The sequence below is a fragment of the Nomascus leucogenys genome, chromosome 13, assembly GCF_006542625.1.
Source record: "Nomascus leucogenys isolate Asia chromosome 13, Asia_NLE_v1, whole genome shotgun sequence".
In the NCBI taxonomy this organism is placed as follows: domain Eukaryota; kingdom Metazoa; phylum Chordata; class Mammalia; order Primates; family Hylobatidae; genus Nomascus; species Nomascus leucogenys.
This window is the reverse complement of record NC_044393.1, coordinates 50,408,032-50,425,300: the sequence shown is the minus strand read 5'-3', so window position 1 is coordinate 50,425,300 and position 17,269 is coordinate 50,408,032. Positions and strand designations below refer to the sequence as shown.

At 36.4% G+C, this 17,269-nt stretch overlaps 1 protein-coding gene across 13 annotated transcripts in view; it reads right to left on the bottom strand.

Annotated features, from left to right (window-relative positions):
* Positions 1–17,269, bottom strand: part of MAGI2 (membrane associated guanylate kinase, WW and PDZ domain containing 2) — a 1,476,658-nt gene that overhangs the window by 497,893 nt on the left and 961,496 nt on the right. For all 13 annotated transcript variants that reach the window (XM_030825454.1, XM_030825458.1, XM_030825457.1 and 10 more), the window contains one exon: positions 7,423–7,633. In XM_030825454.1, coding sequence (XP_030681314.1) covers positions 7,423–7,633 — 211 coding nt within the window. The remainder of the gene's footprint in view (positions 1–7,422; positions 7,634–17,269) is intronic.

The following is a 17,269-nucleotide window of genomic DNA, read 5'->3' as shown; positions in this document are numbered from 1 at the left end:
CAATCTGCCTGCCTTGGCCTCCAAAGTGCTGGGATTACAGGCATGAACCACCGTGCCCAGTCCTGAATCACTTTCAAATCAAATTTTCTTCATTCATATCTGAATATTTTTCTAAAATGAAGTCTTTTTGGAAACCTGATTCCTATAATCTACATATGAATATTTGGTCTTAGAAGCTATATTAAAGAATTATGTTATTAAGAAATGCTATCAATGGATGCAGTATTTGTTAGGAGCAAAATTTAAAATTTTCTTATAGATCATGCCATATTCTATTCTTCTGTTCCAGTTTTCATTCACTCTAGTGTTTGTCCAGTCAGGGTACAAACCTTCTTTCCATTTCTTAGGTATATACATAACTAGATCCTCAAGGGTAACCTAATTCAAACCTAATATTAAAACATGCTCTCCATTCCTTTCTAATTTCTTTCTGTTTCCTTTTCTTTTCTTTTGTTCTTTAATATTGCCAGAGCAAAATGTTTTCACTGCTGTACAACTATTGGAAAAACTCAATTTCATCAACTGAAATTTTCTTAGTGAAATGAAAAACTTTTATTATTAAACACATTCCTTTCCTTTGCTCCGTTTTCTCTAAAACTAGAAACAGACTTAAAACAATGATTAATAAGTCCTCCAAATAGCCAATTCTGAATCTCAATCTTAAACTGATAGTTAAATGGTATTTCCCAGCCCCCCTCCCCACCCCCGGGAAATACTACGCCGTAAGAATAACAAGAGATTAAAGCCAATGACATTTGATTGCATAAAACAATCTTCTGAACAAGATAAACAAGGTTCAGGTAAATATTCTGGAGTCAATAGCAACTCAAAATGTCTGTGGATGATAAGGTTTCAATAGCAGTAGTGATATACGTTCAGAGACAGTAGTAACAGATTGATGACTTGACTTTAGGTTTAAAAAACACTTTTATTATTATTATTGTAAGTTCTGGAGTACATGTGCAGAATGTGCAGGTTTGTTGCACAGGTATACACATGCCATGGTGGTTTGCTGCACCCACCAACCTGTCATCCACATTAGGTAGTTTTCCCAATGCTATCCCTCCCCTAGGCCCCCGTCCCCCAACAGGCCCTGGTGTGTGATGCTCCCCTCCCTGCGTCCATGTGTTCTCATTGTTCAGCTCCCGCTTATGAGTGAGAACATGCGGTGTCTGGTTTTCTGTTCGTGTGTTAGTTTGCTGACAAACAGTAATTTTTAAAGGTATATAAATTGAGTAGATTTTACACCATAGTCAATAAAATCCTCAGGATGATTATAACATTTTCCAAAAGACTTTCTCTTCCTTCTATATCATCATTTCAAAATAATTATTAAAGGCAATGATCGGATATATCTAATTGGTGATAAACAGGGCAAACTTGTTCCTTCAAGACTCCATTCACCCAAAGTTTCACCATTTTTTTCTATCTATATGTAGATAATATACAAATAAAGCTACTGTCAATGAGCTCTTTAGTGGTTGTTGCCTAAATAATATTCCTACGATTTCTCTGGAGCATATGAATATTTGCATTTGCCATTTTATCTTTCATGTGTTTAGAAAATATTTTTAAAGAAGTTTCATTACAAATATTGCTTTGGATATTGTGGATGTGTATTGCACACTGTTTTGTCTAAAACATTTATTTTCTGTCTGGGAATTATACCAGAATCTTGTGCAGGCACAAGAAAAAAATATATGAAAAAATATTCAATGTATCTCCTGTCTTTGTAATACGATTGACAGTAAGCCTAGACCAGATTTTGTGACTAGTACGATATGTCAAGTATAGAATGAGAAAGTATATTTCTGGTGTTGCTGCATACCAAAAATTTGATTTTATATTTCTCTGCAATAAATTTCCAAAGTATTTTATCTTTTCTTTAATAAATGATGTTTAATGTTTTTCGGAAATGGTAATTGGTGATTTAATTAAAACTTAAGGAGATACAGAAATAGGAACACAAAAAGAAACATAAACTAATCGTGTGTTTGTTTAGAATTTAAAAGCAAATTCAGCCCTGACAAATATTTGTAAATCATATACAGCCATGACATTTTTCACAGATGTCATTTTCAGTTTCAAAAGCCTGCATTTAAAAATCTGTTATTTAAGATGACATAGTGTTCACTGCCATTCAGGAAGATGGCAGTAAACAAATAGGTTCTTGTTGTCTTTTTGTTTTTTGCCAAAGCAATAGCAGTCTCTTTTGTGTCACTAACTAAACTGACTCCCAAAGAAAGAAGTAATTTAATGGGATTCCCAAAGCATGTCAATCCAGATTAACCCTGTGGCAGCTCTTCTTTTATGGAACATTTAGCCTCTGGAGTAGTGAATTGCTGGCCAAGAAACTTATAAAACAAATACTATTTGTAATATAAAAGTTTACTTTTTTTCTCAGCCAATGTTTGTTTCTATCGGAGGTAGTATGAGATAATGGGAATGACTTTGTAGAGTGAAAGAGCTATGTGACCTTGGGAATGTTAATTTGTCCAAGGATGCCTCAAAGTCTCGTCTATGAAATGTGGATAAACCAGACACTTTATAGGGTGGTGATGATGTGAAGTAGGCATCACAGCACATTGGTTAAGAACAAGGACCATGGAGACAGTCTATATCCCATGAAAGTCTGAATCTTGTCAGTTTTTTTGACTACTGTATTCTCAGGGTTTAGAATGATTCCCAGGACATAACACATGACCAACAAACCTCTGTTGAACAAATAGAATCAAAGAGCCCTGGCTATGTCTGACTTTTTGGCAAGTAGTTACTTCTAAAAGCCTCAGTTTCATAAAGTGAGGATTAAGTGAATGGAGTAAAAACGCTTAACAGATGAACTATTGTTGTTAAGGTAACCCGAATACATCCTTAAAAAGGTGGGTGCTTGATATATAATAACTCATTTGAATTCACATATTCTCATGTGAATTTACAATTAATATACTGCCTATTTCAAAGATAATGTTAATGAAGACGATGACATGAGTCAAAGAGATTACTGGTTTTACACAGTATTATACATTTAAAAGTCTCCTGAAAATTATGAAACATAAGACATTATTACTATTTTAAAGCATGTTTGGAACAGTGTGTTCACTTGAAATTTAAAATTATGCTGCATAAAAGTATTTTCTCAGCAATTCTCCTTTTCCAATTAAATGTCATTCTATAGGATAGAAGAAATCTGCTTTTATCATTCATCAAAAGAAGTAATTTGAGTAGTGTGGGAAACATAGTTGGCCCACTAGTTTACCAGGGTTGCTGAGAGCAGAAAAAACCTTTCCCTCTTAAATGAAGAACCTCTAAAATTTCACCTCTTAAATGCGGAACTTCTAAAGGACTGAGCCATATAACTATTTTGCAGTATCACATAAACCAATACATATTTCAAAACATTATTGCATAAAAAAGACAAGTAAATGGAATTGCTTATTACCTTAATTCAAAACCTATACTGTTTAATACGTCTTTTAAAACTACATATGTAATGTTTCAGTGTAGAGTTCCTTTGTTCTATTTAGAAATAACTATTCTATCTATCTATCTATCTATCTATCTATCTATCTATCTATCTATCTATCCATCTATCTATCTATCTGTCTTATACACAGACCCAAAGAATCATTCTCCTCCGTTTCACTTATTTTCTGTTTTGTCATGATCTTCATTTCACAGGATACAGACTTCAACAAAGTCTAATTAAAGGGTAGGACCTGCCAGAGGAGACTTTCATTACTCTAAGCAGCTCTCACAATATCTGTACAAGAGAAAAGTTTTTACTGATGTCAGCACTTCTTCCCTCACAAATCTCTCTCATTTTTCTTCTCCTTTCTTTTCCCTCTGGTTTACCTTCCTCTTATGGTATTCTACCTTTCCTTTAAAAAACGTTTTATTTATTTAGTTACTTAATTGATAAAAATCATAAGTGCTATGTTTTTGAAAATGGCTGAAAGTAGATTTTAAGTGTTCTCAACACAGAAAACGACAAGTATGTGAGGTAATGCATATGTTAAGTAGCTTAACTGAGCCATCCCACAATGTGAACATATTTCTACTTTCCCTTTCTATCGTGCTTTCTGGTACATAACTACTTCAGGACTACCTCTGAGACACATGGTGGCTTTGTCCTTAAGACATGTCTTATTGCTCAACCATGCTCCCTCCCCAATCACTGTCTCTATTAGAATCTCTTGTAGAATACAATCTTGTATTCTACAAGATCTGCTTCCAAGGGCCTTTCATAGTATAGAGGTTGTCAGTTACATAAGAATTCTTTGACGTAGAAGCAAAGGTACTCACAGATCAATGACAATGGGTGGAAATGTTGATTTAAATGCAATTAGGAAAGGAAGGAACATTCCAGGGCAAAGAGTGAAAACAGACAGGAGAAAATCAGTGAATACTAAAGAAAAAGTAAAGCACAGTAAACCATAAGCAGAGAGAGGGGAAAGTGCAACGTTGTTGGTGGTGATGGTATGGATATGAAGGACCAGACAAAAAGACGCTGATCCACTGCCCGCTCTGTGATACCTGAGTTCATCACACCGAATCTTGAGGTTCCAAGGTAACCTGTATGAAAGACAGATGAATCACAAACCGACGGAAAGGTGGAGGGTGTTGGGGAGCAGGCGGGCGGGGATGCCTCCAGTCTGTGGAGGAACCTTAAACAGGCGTCGCAGACTACCTAGATCCTGCCTCCTCTGTTAATCACTTTCCAGACACAGTCACTTCCACCATGACTCCAGGCTCCTTCTTTCACCTTAGTCTCCCTCAGCATCAGCTCTTTCGCCACAGATGAAATTGTTTCCTCCATTTTGTTTTAATTTTCCACCTCTATCCATCTCTGCTCCTAATAATGTCCACCAGTCCTTTCCTCCAACATTAGGAAGATTAAAAAACAACCTCAAACAACAACAACAACAACAAAATGCCACTCCTTTGCTTGCCTTTCAAAAGCACTAACGATCCAGTGAAACAAAAACTAAGCAGTTATTTCCTGGGATTTGCCAACTAATACGTACTTCTCTAGTAGGGTCAGGGGTTTCCCCACCATTCCTAATACACCTAGGGACTTCGTCTTTGTAATGACAGCTCCCATACCTGGAATGCTCTATCTAGCCATTGTTAACTTTTCAAGTCTATGTTATTTCACATTCTCTGTGGTGCCCCTTTTATATCTTAAATCTATTGTAAGCTTTGGCTTCCCTGAATAGTATCACAAAATTCAGAAATTGTTGACCAAGTGTTTATAACTATTTGTCTCTCTTCCCCATCTTGCCAACAAGTTTGAAAGCAAGGACAAAATCTTACATATGTTTGAATGCCAACACTGGCTGACTGACGAGTCATAGAATCATTTTGCTAGATTCTCTCAAGCCCTGACCGAGCCTCACTACTTATTATATACCTGGAACATAAGTTCTGTCTTTTGAAGTTCTTTTTCTTCACAACCTCAAAACCTGATGTAGTTAAAAGAGGAAAGTTTACTTAATAATCACACACACAAAAAGGTTTTTATGATTGCATCATTGGAAACATTGTAAGAAAATAGTCTTTAATCAACTTGTCATGCTGCTTTCCTTTTATTATTTTCATATAGCCTTAATCCCTTTGTCTTACATAATAAAACTATGTATGTCATCAGCTTCCTTATTCCAAACATCAATTGTTCTGAACATCTATTTGTGATCTCATATCTAAGATTTGTATTTTGACTTCTGGTCTGCAATGATGTCATGCTGTCTTTATCAATATCAAAATTATGTTTCTAGATATGATGATTTTTAATAGGTCACCTTTTTAAACATTCTATTTTCCAGTTAATTGATAAAAGATGCCTTGGTCATTGATTACAGCAATAAGAAATAATGTAAGAGATTCTTACTCCTTTTAAAATTAGAACATTTGCTGAAAGGTGAACGCTATTGATTCATTTTCTACAAAACATTGTGTTTCTCATCCATGCTGGAGTCAAGCAGAGCACTGAGTAATTACCTGATTATGTAGTCCCGTGGTCACATGATTCAGAGTTTCCAACTTCACGTGAGAATTAAATACTGGTATGTGGTAACATTTCAATTTCACAACTGAATTCTGCCTATAGAGATCTAAGTTATAAATCAATCCAGGTTGGAAAAGAAAATCCAGTTTTAATGTATTTCTTAAATAATCAGAGTTTTCATATTTTTATCCACTGTCAACACTAAAAACTTCAGTTTCTATTCTTTTCTCTCTTTGAGGCTTATACAACTTTGAGAGGAAAAGCGTTGTTCATTCACATTAGTTTCAGTTTTTACTCTTACTAATGAACATTTTGGTTGTTTTGTGCATATCAATAATTTAATTTTGTGTGAAGATTTTCTATTTTGGAATTTTCAAAAAGTTGTTTTAATCCTAGAAGCTAAAGAAAAGAAAAGCCTGACATTATTAATAAGATGTATACAAAAATTACATTTTTTAAAAATGTCCTAAAAGAAACATTAGGATGAGTATTACCAAGACATCCAGGATTTGCACCACAGTTTCCTTAGCAAGTCATAAAAATTGTAAGCAACTAATACAATGGAATATAGTAAAAGGAAGTATAATGAACTATACAAAGCCAAATTATTATACTGACATCTGACACCGGGGTCAAATGCTAAAAACATTTTCTTTGGCTGGGCGCAGTGGCTCACCCCTGTAATCCCAGCACTTTGTGAGGCCAGTGTGGGTGATCACCTGAACTCAGGAGTTTGAGACCAGCCTTGGCAACAAAGCAAAGCCCCACCTCTACTAAAAATACAAAAATTAGCCAGGCATGGTGGTATGCACCTGTGGCCTCAGCTACTCAGGAGGCTGAGGCGGGAGGACTGCTTAAGCCTTGGAGGTCGAGGCTGCTGTGAGCTGTGATTGTGCCACTGCATTCTAGCCTGGGCAACAGAGTGAGACCTTGTCTCAAAGATAAACAACCAACCAAAGAAACAACATCAATATTTTTTCTTTTGTGACCTATTACTTTAAATAGTTGCATTTTATTAAACTCCTGGACTTGATGGTGGATATTCCTGCAACTGGCTTAGATAATAGGAAAAAATTTTCATTTCGACAAGATGGGGGTCTTAGGAGGAGTTGAGTAAGCGCTTTCTCATGATATCTAGACTATTCCTAATTCAATAATAACATCACGTGGAGATTTGTCTTTTTTAGTTATAAGAGATTGTAGGGTACTATTATTTAATCCATTATTTGATTTATATCTGTATTCTAGGATGCTTAACTGTGTTAAGGCACTATCCCACTATTCTCTCCCAAATAAGAAAGCTGTTACCAGAATTTCATGTTTTCTTTTTTTTTTTTTTTTCCATGTCTAACTTGCTACAGCATTTATATCCTGCTATGACCTTTTTGGCACTCTTGAAAGAAATGTGTGAAACTCACTCAATGAAGTAGACTTCGCCCTTCTCTGTATAGGCCATTTCCCAGTTATCAGGCAATGGGTCTGGTTCCTCATTGTCTTCAGGTTTAGTTGGCTTTGTGTCATCCATCTGCTCCTTCAGCTCCTCAGGCTGACTGTACACTGGTGCAGGATAAGGCTGGGAGGGCATCTCCCCTGAGGCACCTGCACTTTTGTCTTCATGTTCACTGGATTCTATAAGAGAACAAGAGCATGTGGTTAGTCACTCTTACCATGGTAACTCCAGACTGAGTATGGAGAATGCTGTACCAGGGAATAAACGTCATGAATAAACTCTATGAAGGCTAACAGGAAACATTTCTGAAAAAGCATAATGATCACTAGGCCTATTTGAGCTCTCCTTTCACTCATCATTGTCATCTATCTTTCAGCTAATTATTGTTGTTTACAGAATTGGAGGTTTAAAGGATGTAATGTAAGGACCATTTCATAATACAGGTATGGTGAGCAGAGTAATGGGCCCCTGAAGATATTCATATCCTAATGTCTGGAATATGTGAATATTACCTTACACGGCAAAAGATGATCTGCAGATGTGATTAAGAACCCTGAGATGGGGAGATTATCTTTGATTATCCAGATGGCCTCATCTGGATGATTATGATTAAATGTAATCACAAGAGTCCTTAAAAGTGAAAAAAGTCGGCAGAAAAGAAGGGTAAGAGGGAGAATTGACTACTAAATATGGCCAAAGAGATGCAATGTTGCTGGCTTAGAAGACAGAAAAAGACCATAAGCCAAGAAATATTAGTGGCCTCTAGAATCTTTAAAAGGCAAGGAAATGGATTATTTCCTAGAGAATCCAGAAAGGAACACAGCTCTGCCAATAAGGAACACAGCTCTTCCATAGTTTCAGTTACCCATGGTCGACCATGGTGCAAAAATAGATGATTACAGTACAGTAAGATAGTTTGAGAGAGAGAAATACCACTTTCACATAACTTTCATAATAGTATATTGTTATGATTATTCTATTTTATTATTATTTGTTGTTCTTAATCCCTTACTGCATCTGATTTATAAATTAAATTTTATCATAGTTTTTTTGTATAGTATATATAGGATTTGGTACCATCTGAGGTTTCAGGCATCTACTGGGGGTATTGGAGCACATCCCTCATAGCTAAGGGGAGCTACTGTACAACAGAGCAAAAACTACCTTAAGAGAAATGGTAACAGGCTTGGAGGACAGACCCAAGATCCCCAACATATAAACAGTATGAGTTCCAGAATGAGAAGAAGGAATGTACAAGGAAGAAATAAGTCGATAGACAATAGAAGAAAGTTTATCTAAGATGAAGAAACACCAGTCTGCAGATTGAAATAGTTCACTGAATCTGAGGCCAGATTAAGGAAACATGCAGACACCTGGATACATCTAGTTGAAATTTCCAAACTACAATGTTAAAAGGCAACTTTAGCAGCTTCCATACTGAACAGATGTGATTACTTACAAAGAAAAGAGGAACAAAAGAGCATCAGACCTTTTATCTGCAATACTCTAAGCACAAAGAGAGGGTAACATCTATAGTAACTTGAGAAAAAAAAAGGTATAGTAATCCAAGAACTTAACTCTACCAAGATATTCATCTATCTGGGAAAAAATAGTCACTTTTGAGTATCTTATCTGAGGGCAACATTTGAAAAATTACTCTAACCATATCATGATGATTTAATCAGAGCAGAGATCTCAAGATATGGGGAGAAAATAAAAGGCAGAAGATGATATGGTTTGGATGTGTCCGCATCCAAAATCTCATCTTGAATCGTAATCCCCACATGTCAAGGGCAGAACCGGGTGGAGGTAATTGGATCATGGGGAAGGTTTCCCCCATCCTGTTCTTGTGGTAGTGAGTAAGTCTCACGAGATCTGATGGTTTTATAAGTGTCTGGCATTTCCCCTGCTTGCACTCACTCCATCTCCCCCTCCTCCTCCTCCCCCTCCCCCTTCCTCCTTCCTCCTCCCCCTCCCCTTCCTCCTTCTCCCCCTCCTCCCCCTCCTCCTTCTCCCCCTCCTCCTTCTCCCCCTCCTCCCCCTCCCACTCCTCTCCCTCCCCTCTTCTTCCCTCCTCCCTCATTCTCCCACCCTCCCCTGTCCTCTCCTCTCCTCCTTCATTCTTCTCTCCTCCTTCCCCTCCCCACCCTTCTCATCATCTCAGAAGTACTTGGGTATTTCTTGCATCATATGAATAAGTGAAAATAAGGTGGGCCGTTATGATTGACCTCATAAGTATACATCCTGTGAAGAAGATGCCTGCTTCTCCTTTGCCTTCCACCATGATTGCAAGTTTCCTGAGGCCTTCCCGGCCATGTGGAACTGTAGATCAATTAAACCTCTTTCCTTTATAAAATACTCAGTCTCAGGTATTTCTTCATAGCAGTGTGAGGATGAACTAATACAGAAGAAATAAGTTCTGGGTAATATAAATATAAATGGAAGATGATCACATTTCTGAAAATTTGTAATATGTGTTAAAGACAGATTCTGGAAAGAAGAAAAACACATGAAGACCTAATAAGACCACGGGTTTTAAACTTTATCTTAGGAAAGCTCAGGTTCTAGAAAGTGGAGAAAAGGTAGGAAAATAGAGACATTCTAAAGCTCTCATCAGTAGGCACTTCAGAGAGTGAGTACATGAGATAATTTTAAAGGCCACCTTTTCATGGGATGAGATTACTGGGCAAACAATTTGGTCAAAGTGTAGGCTTAATTGTATAATGGGGATATTTTTGAAATATCTCCTAATGTGTATGTTTACTGAGCTATTCATGGATTGATTTATCCCACATTTAGGTTTTCTGCTGTCAAGGACAAACCGTGAGTCTTATTTGTTGGGGAAGAGTAGAGCAGGTACCATCGAGAGAAAGAAATACCGTTAGGGTAAATATGAAGAAGGAGAAGTTCCTTAACTCAGAAACTAGAAGGAGAGCACTACTGAGATTCAGAGGGGCTGAAATGTAGTGAGAGGCAATGTGAGGATAAGGCGGCCATCTTGGAAATATAAAATTCTGCAATTGTTTGGGATCATAATGCCTATTAAAATAAAAAAATACAAATACAGACTTTGAGTTATCCTACTTTGAGAACATATCCTCTAGAAATAAAGGCAGTATAATATAATGATGCCTATATAATACTATTTTTTGCAATATTGTTTGTAGTAGTAAAACCCTGGAAATGACATAAATGCCTATCAATGAGAATATAATTAAATAAATAGTGTTTGTCATTACCATGGAAAACTATGTAGTTTAAAATCAATGAATATCTATTGATCTTGAAAGGTGCTTATAATTGTTATTTAAAGAGTAATCTAAGCTGCAGAGAAATGTATACTATTAATCCTATTTTTCTAAATAAGCAAATATTAAGGTCTCTAAGTGATATATAGTTATAACTCTATATAAGCATGAAAACAGACTGCAAGGATGTACAACAGATTGTCAACTTTGTTTACCTCAGGATAGTAAATTTGGTTGGGGGTGGAAGAAGTTTCTTTTACATATCTTTGCCTTCATTGGGTATCTATTATTTTTATAACTTCAAAAGTTACTAGATTTTTTTAAATGAGTAAAGTAGAACATCATCTTGGTGTCACTATTAATTGCATAGCCCAATTTTTCCCCTCTCTGCATCAATCTAGGAGAGCAATATTAAAGTATCTATTAGAAATACTTATCTAATATCTAATAGAAATAAAGTATCTATTAGAAGAACACAAGAATACTTTACAAGTTGTCACTGTGTTGCCCTTAAAAAGGAAATTATGAATATAATATGGCCCTTAATGATACAGTCTCCTAGCTGATTCCTTATAAAGATTTGACCTTTGTAAATGTTGTAGGATAAAAGCAGCAAAAATAGGTACCATTGCTATCTTCAGAGTCTCTTTTCTGTGGCATATTTCAACATGTAATTATACATACTGTGGTATGTACATGGAACATACAAAATGTCATGTTGCACTGAAAAGTTCAAATGCAAGTTCATGCTCTGAACATATTCAGTTATTCAATATTCAGTTAATCAATATTTATTATGCACTCAACTGGTGCCAGGCACTGAGGACAGAAGAGTGAACAAGAGATACATTGATCTTTTCTCTCATAGAACTCCAAATATGTCAAGATGTGTAGTCTTTATACAATAATTTTAAGTGTGATGAGGGCTGCCTAAGGGAATCTTATGTGTATGGAATCTTCTGTATGTATATTCATCTTATCTCATATAAAGAGTCAGGGAAAACCTCTTTTTCAATGTGCTATAACATCTGAGGGTTCTTTCAGAAGAAGGTAAGGGAGAAATAAATAAATGACGGCTGGATTAGGGGAGGCCCTACCAGGCATGCTCAGGATCTGGAAGTGTGTCCTGAGGGCGAAGATACTGCGTGTTCTACTGAAGCAGATTACAAAATTAGATTTTCATTTCCCACAAAGATCTCCTTAACTATTCTGGGGATTTGAGGGTGGCAAGAGTAGATGTTTATAGAGCAGTGGAAAGTTATTTTTGTGCTCTCAAAAAGTAATGATGGTGGCATAGAGATGGAAAGAAGTGGATGAAAAAATATTTAGAGGGTAGATTTTATAGCCTGCCATGGTGGGTGGCAAGGCTTTTCACTGAGATTGGAAACAGGGAAGGGGGAGTAGGATTCTGTGGGGTAGGGGTAGGCTATACATATGGTTTTGGGCACACTGAGTTAGAGGTTCATGGAGATGTCAAGTCAGAGATTCTTAGATGGAAAAAAAATAAACCTGAAAGACAACAGCATATGGCTAGATGGTACTATAATTTTAGCCATGAGTAAATGAAATTGCCAAGAGACAGTGTGAGAAGTGGAAACAAGAATCTGGAGCAGCCGTCTGATGAACTTCAACATTTAAGTCACTGAAACAATGGACTGGTAAAAGAGAAGAGGAAAGGGCAGCCATGGAAGTAATGAGAAAATTAAAAAACCTTCATGTTGCAAAAGCCAAGCAAAGGGTGTTGAAGACAAGACACTTAACTGTGGCCAACGCTTCTGCACAGTCCAGCAAGACAAGGACATAAAATCTATAGAACCGAATGATATGCAGATCACTGGTGACAGCGGCTGCCAGTTATGGCAGTATTTACGGTGGAGTGGTTGGTGAAGCCAGATTGGAATAGGTTAAAAAATGAATGAAAAGAAAATATAGAATTATCCTAATAGAGAAGTCATTCAAGAAGCTTGGTTATGGACAAATGAACTTTCCTTCCACCGTGTAATACCATTAAATTCTCAAGAGAAATGTAGGACATCTCTTAAAAAAGGATCTTGTCTTTGGAGAAGTCTATAATCATATTTGTTGATGCATCAGAGATTACTGGACAAAGTTCTCCCAGTTTATCTATCTGTTTATTCATTCATTTCTTTATTCTTAATTAATCAAGCATTACAGTAGCAAACACGAATTTAATATCTATAATGTGTAAGATACTTGACAAGACCTTAGTGGGGGAGATTATAGACCTTTTTATCAGGCTGCTGTGAACTAAGCTGAGAGGGAAGCAGTAAGTAGCACCTACCTCTCTCATCTTAACAAAATAAGACAAAAAAATGAATAAGGCAAATAAAGATCCATAACATTCCCATATTTATTACTCACAAAGGCTCACCTAGGGATGCGGTTTAATGTGAGAATCAGGGGCTTCTGGCAAAACCCAGAGGACCAATTTATTCATTGGCAGTGTGGAACCAGGGCAGGGCTCCCATGTAGGGGTAGAATCTGTTACCAGAAGGGCAAAGCAGAATGTTTAGAGGAAGAAAAGGGAAACTGAGCCAAGAAGGTCCAGGTTCGTCTTCCAAGTTGTATCACTCAAATAAATCCCTGCACCTCTTCTGGGCAGAGTGAGTAAGAGAGATGGTGGAATGCAAATTCAGTACTTTCCTAGACATTCAAGGCAACATGGAGGGTGGAGAAGATGTGTCTCCCCCAACTCTGAGCAACTCTGTATAGAGTACTACAATAATGATTTGTTAAGTGATACTCAATGACATAAAATAACTGAATAAAATTTTCTAGGAAGACAGTGTAGCAATTAGAAACAAGAGTACCTAAAGCGGTTGTCTGAGGAACTCCAATGTTTGTCGGTGAGAGGAGAAACTGGTCTTATATTTCCTGCATTATTAGAAACATTTATTTAGAGCATACTAACCATCAGGCACTAAGCTAGGCAGTGTACAGTCAAGGAGAATGTGGTCCAAATGATACGTAATAATTTTCTAGGGCTGCCATAATTAAACACCACAAACTGAGTGGCCTCAATAATAGATATTGATTGTCTTACATTCGGGAGGCTAAAGTCCTATATCAAGGCGTTGGCAGGGCCAGCTCCCTCTGGAGGCACTATGGAAGGATCTATTTCAGGCTTCTCTCTTAGGTTCTGGTAGTTTTTTGGCCCATGGCAGCATAACTGCAGTCTTCACATGGTATTTTCCCTGTGTGCACATCTGGGTTCCAATTTCTTCTTTTTATAAGGACACCAGTCATACTGGATGAAGGGTCTACCTCTACTCCAGGATGACCACGTCCTAACTAATTACATCTACAATGATCATATTTCCAAATAAAGTCACCATCTGAGATACTGGGGGTTTGGACTTCAACATAGGAATTTGGGGGTGGGGGACACAATTCAACTCATAAAATGGTGTACTAGATCAGTTCATTGTGTAATCCACTGAACCAATATTTAACATCTCAAGGACTGCAAATTATTGTTTCATGCTATATCATATTTGTTTCCCTGATTAATATGGAAAATAGAAATTAACTTTGTTGCATTTTAGATAATATATCTTTCTTCTGTATTGGCTTAAATTTTTTAAAAATGACATATATTGGACATTGTGTAAGTCATTAAGAAATTACCCGTTAAGAACACAGCAAACCGTAATAATGGGAGGGAAATAACCAGACCTTACACGCCAACCAAGCTTGCCTGTGTCAGCTACTCCTGCGAGTATTCCTAGTCCCACGCAGTCTGATGAGAAATATGTGCATGTAAGCATGCTCTCGCACACATCATATATATGTGAGATCTGTGGTTTGAGAATTCCTGGACTATTTAAATTCTGACTAGGGAGAAGGAGCCAAATAACCTATGCATGTTTTACCTTTTTTATAGTGGCGTGAAGCTATATTTGATTAGGAAGTGGCTAAGTAAAATTGTTCTTTTTGACTTTTAAGATGCATTTCTCAGTATGCTTTTATTGTTAAATTGAAAATAGTCTTTTTTTTTTTTTTTTTTTTTTTTTTTGAGACGGGGTCTCGTTCTGTCACCAGGCTGGGTGCGGTGGCGATCTTGGCTCACTGCAACCTCCGACTTCCGGGTTTGAGTGATTCTCCTGCCTCAGCTTCATATGTAAAATATAATGTTTTCCTTATTTACTGCTAAAACGAACAGACTTTATCAAACACTGACATTTTTTGTGCATTCCCCATTGCGTTTCTGTGTCTCTTAGATGTCGTTCAAACCAGAACAAGAATTTTTTTTCACTGACAATGAAAACAAAGAATATTTCAGTAAAGAAGAAACACCTCTTCTTAAAGAATGCTAAGGATGAAAAATTTTCTATGGGACTAGGACTGTTAAATAGAATTCCTAGAAATTCTATAGAAACATTGGGGCACAAAACAGACATTTATAACATATAGTCTTATAAACAATGACCTATAAAAACATATTTTATTAATACCTACACTTTAACTGTTGTGAAGAATTAAGAAATTTAATTCCTTTCATCTTGCCTGCCCTGAGGGTTTTGTTGAATTCAGTAAATATAATTTTCTCCTTTCCATAAGAAATTCAGGAGGGCTCAAAGATCTGTACATAGTTCAGGGACTGAAAGCGTTTAATTGGGAGAGAATAAACGTATGTATTTGTGCATTTAGTTCAGTCCTTATAAATTCTGTGGTTCTGGTCCAGTCTAAGGTTTTGATATTACAAAAATATGCATAGCAGCCATTCCGTTTGCTTTCATGTTTATTGCCCTGCCAGTATCTAACACGTTGCCGCTCAGGTACAAGACCAATGATAAATTAGAATGTCTTGGTTTTGAATGTCCTCACCCAGTTTCATTAAAGAATAACCAGAAGCCAAGATAACACCATTTCAAGAAGAAGAATACATATTTTATATCTCGTCCATATTTTCACGTGACACGGTCTATGTATACAGTTAACATGCAGCTTTCTGTAACTGCCATGTTTTGAAATGAGGGAAAATAATTGAAGGATTTGTTTTTAAGGTAGATAGAAAAATTTATTTCTTTAAACTGTCATAAAGTTTGAGTTTCCAAAATTTATTTTACCCTGTGTTATATTTATAATGGCTATGTGACAACTTTTAAGAAATCCAATAATTTTTTCTCCTTGTCTTCATATTATTTATTTGGAAGTAGGCATGGCTGGAAAACATTTAAGCTGAGAGGAAAAAAGGATCGGGGAACATTAGTATTCATGAAGAGAATACGAATAATTTGAAATGTAAACATCTTTTACGTTTCCTTTAGAAATTCCCCGATAACAACAAACAGTCTCCATAAGAAGCAGTAGAACATAATGGTTAAGGCTGGTGTCAGGCCACCTAGGTTTGAATCTGTTCTTTGAAGTGGGATGTTGAACAAGTTATTTAATAACTCTGTGGATGCTTCAATTTTCTTAACTGTACAATGGGGATAATGAAGTTACCTACCTATAAGGATTAGATGAGATTTATCTATAAAATGCTTAGAGTAGTAAACTGCTAGAATATAGTAGGTGTTCAGTAAATGTTATATATTATTACCACTGAATTCATTATTTATAATACTAAATAGAGTAGTTAAGTTGGTCAAGCAATTTCAATGATTTCTGCCTACAGAAACAAAAGATACGGTCAATTTTCTGTAATTTTTAGATTAGGGGTTTTCAAAAAGTAATGCAAATGTCAGAAAAGGATATACATAAAGGTAATATTTCTTCTTTAAAAGGTGTTTGCATCAATTGAGCTTTTCTTCCTCAATAGAGACATGTAATGGGGTTAAGTAATTTAAAGGAGGAAAAGCAATCTTCAGAAATCGCGCATTCTTTTCCAAGTTCTCTATTAAATTCCCTAGAGTTCTGCATTTGCTTTTGTTGGGCACCAGGGGCTACCGAGCTACAAACTTGGCATCACTTTGGCACCTTTGAGAGCACTGATTTAAAGCAGAATTAGAAACACAGCTCCCCAATTTTATATTGGTCCAAAGCTTGGTCTTCTCATATACCCCTGGGGCAACTTTGGCTTTCTAGTCTGCTTATAACTGACTCCTCCTCACTCTGGTTTCTACTCATCTGTGGTAGTGGCCACTGTGTTGGATGTGGTGGGGCTTAAAGATTTCTCCATGCTTTTGTGCAAACCCAATAATCCCATTAAAAAGTGTGTTTGTTATATTGATCTAAGGTTTTATTGGATTGTGGTGGGAGGACTGTTTGCTTCACTGCTGGAAGCTGGCATAGAATTTGAAGCACAGGCTCTTGTAAATAAATCAACACTTCAGGGTTGATATTTGGACAAAAGAAAAATATCATTGTGTTGATTTTATGAAATTATGATTATTTTACTTCTAATATATAATTATTTACAAACTTACATAATTGATTTTTCATTGTGGCTGTACTATCGATTATATTCTCTAATGAAAAGTGTAGGACACATTTCAATGTCTTCAGAAAGGCAGCAGTCATGCATTCTACACAGCCAGTTGATCAAAAGAAGTCAAGATTGTCAATTATTGCTCAAAGAGTGCTCTTACCAATTTTCTTTCT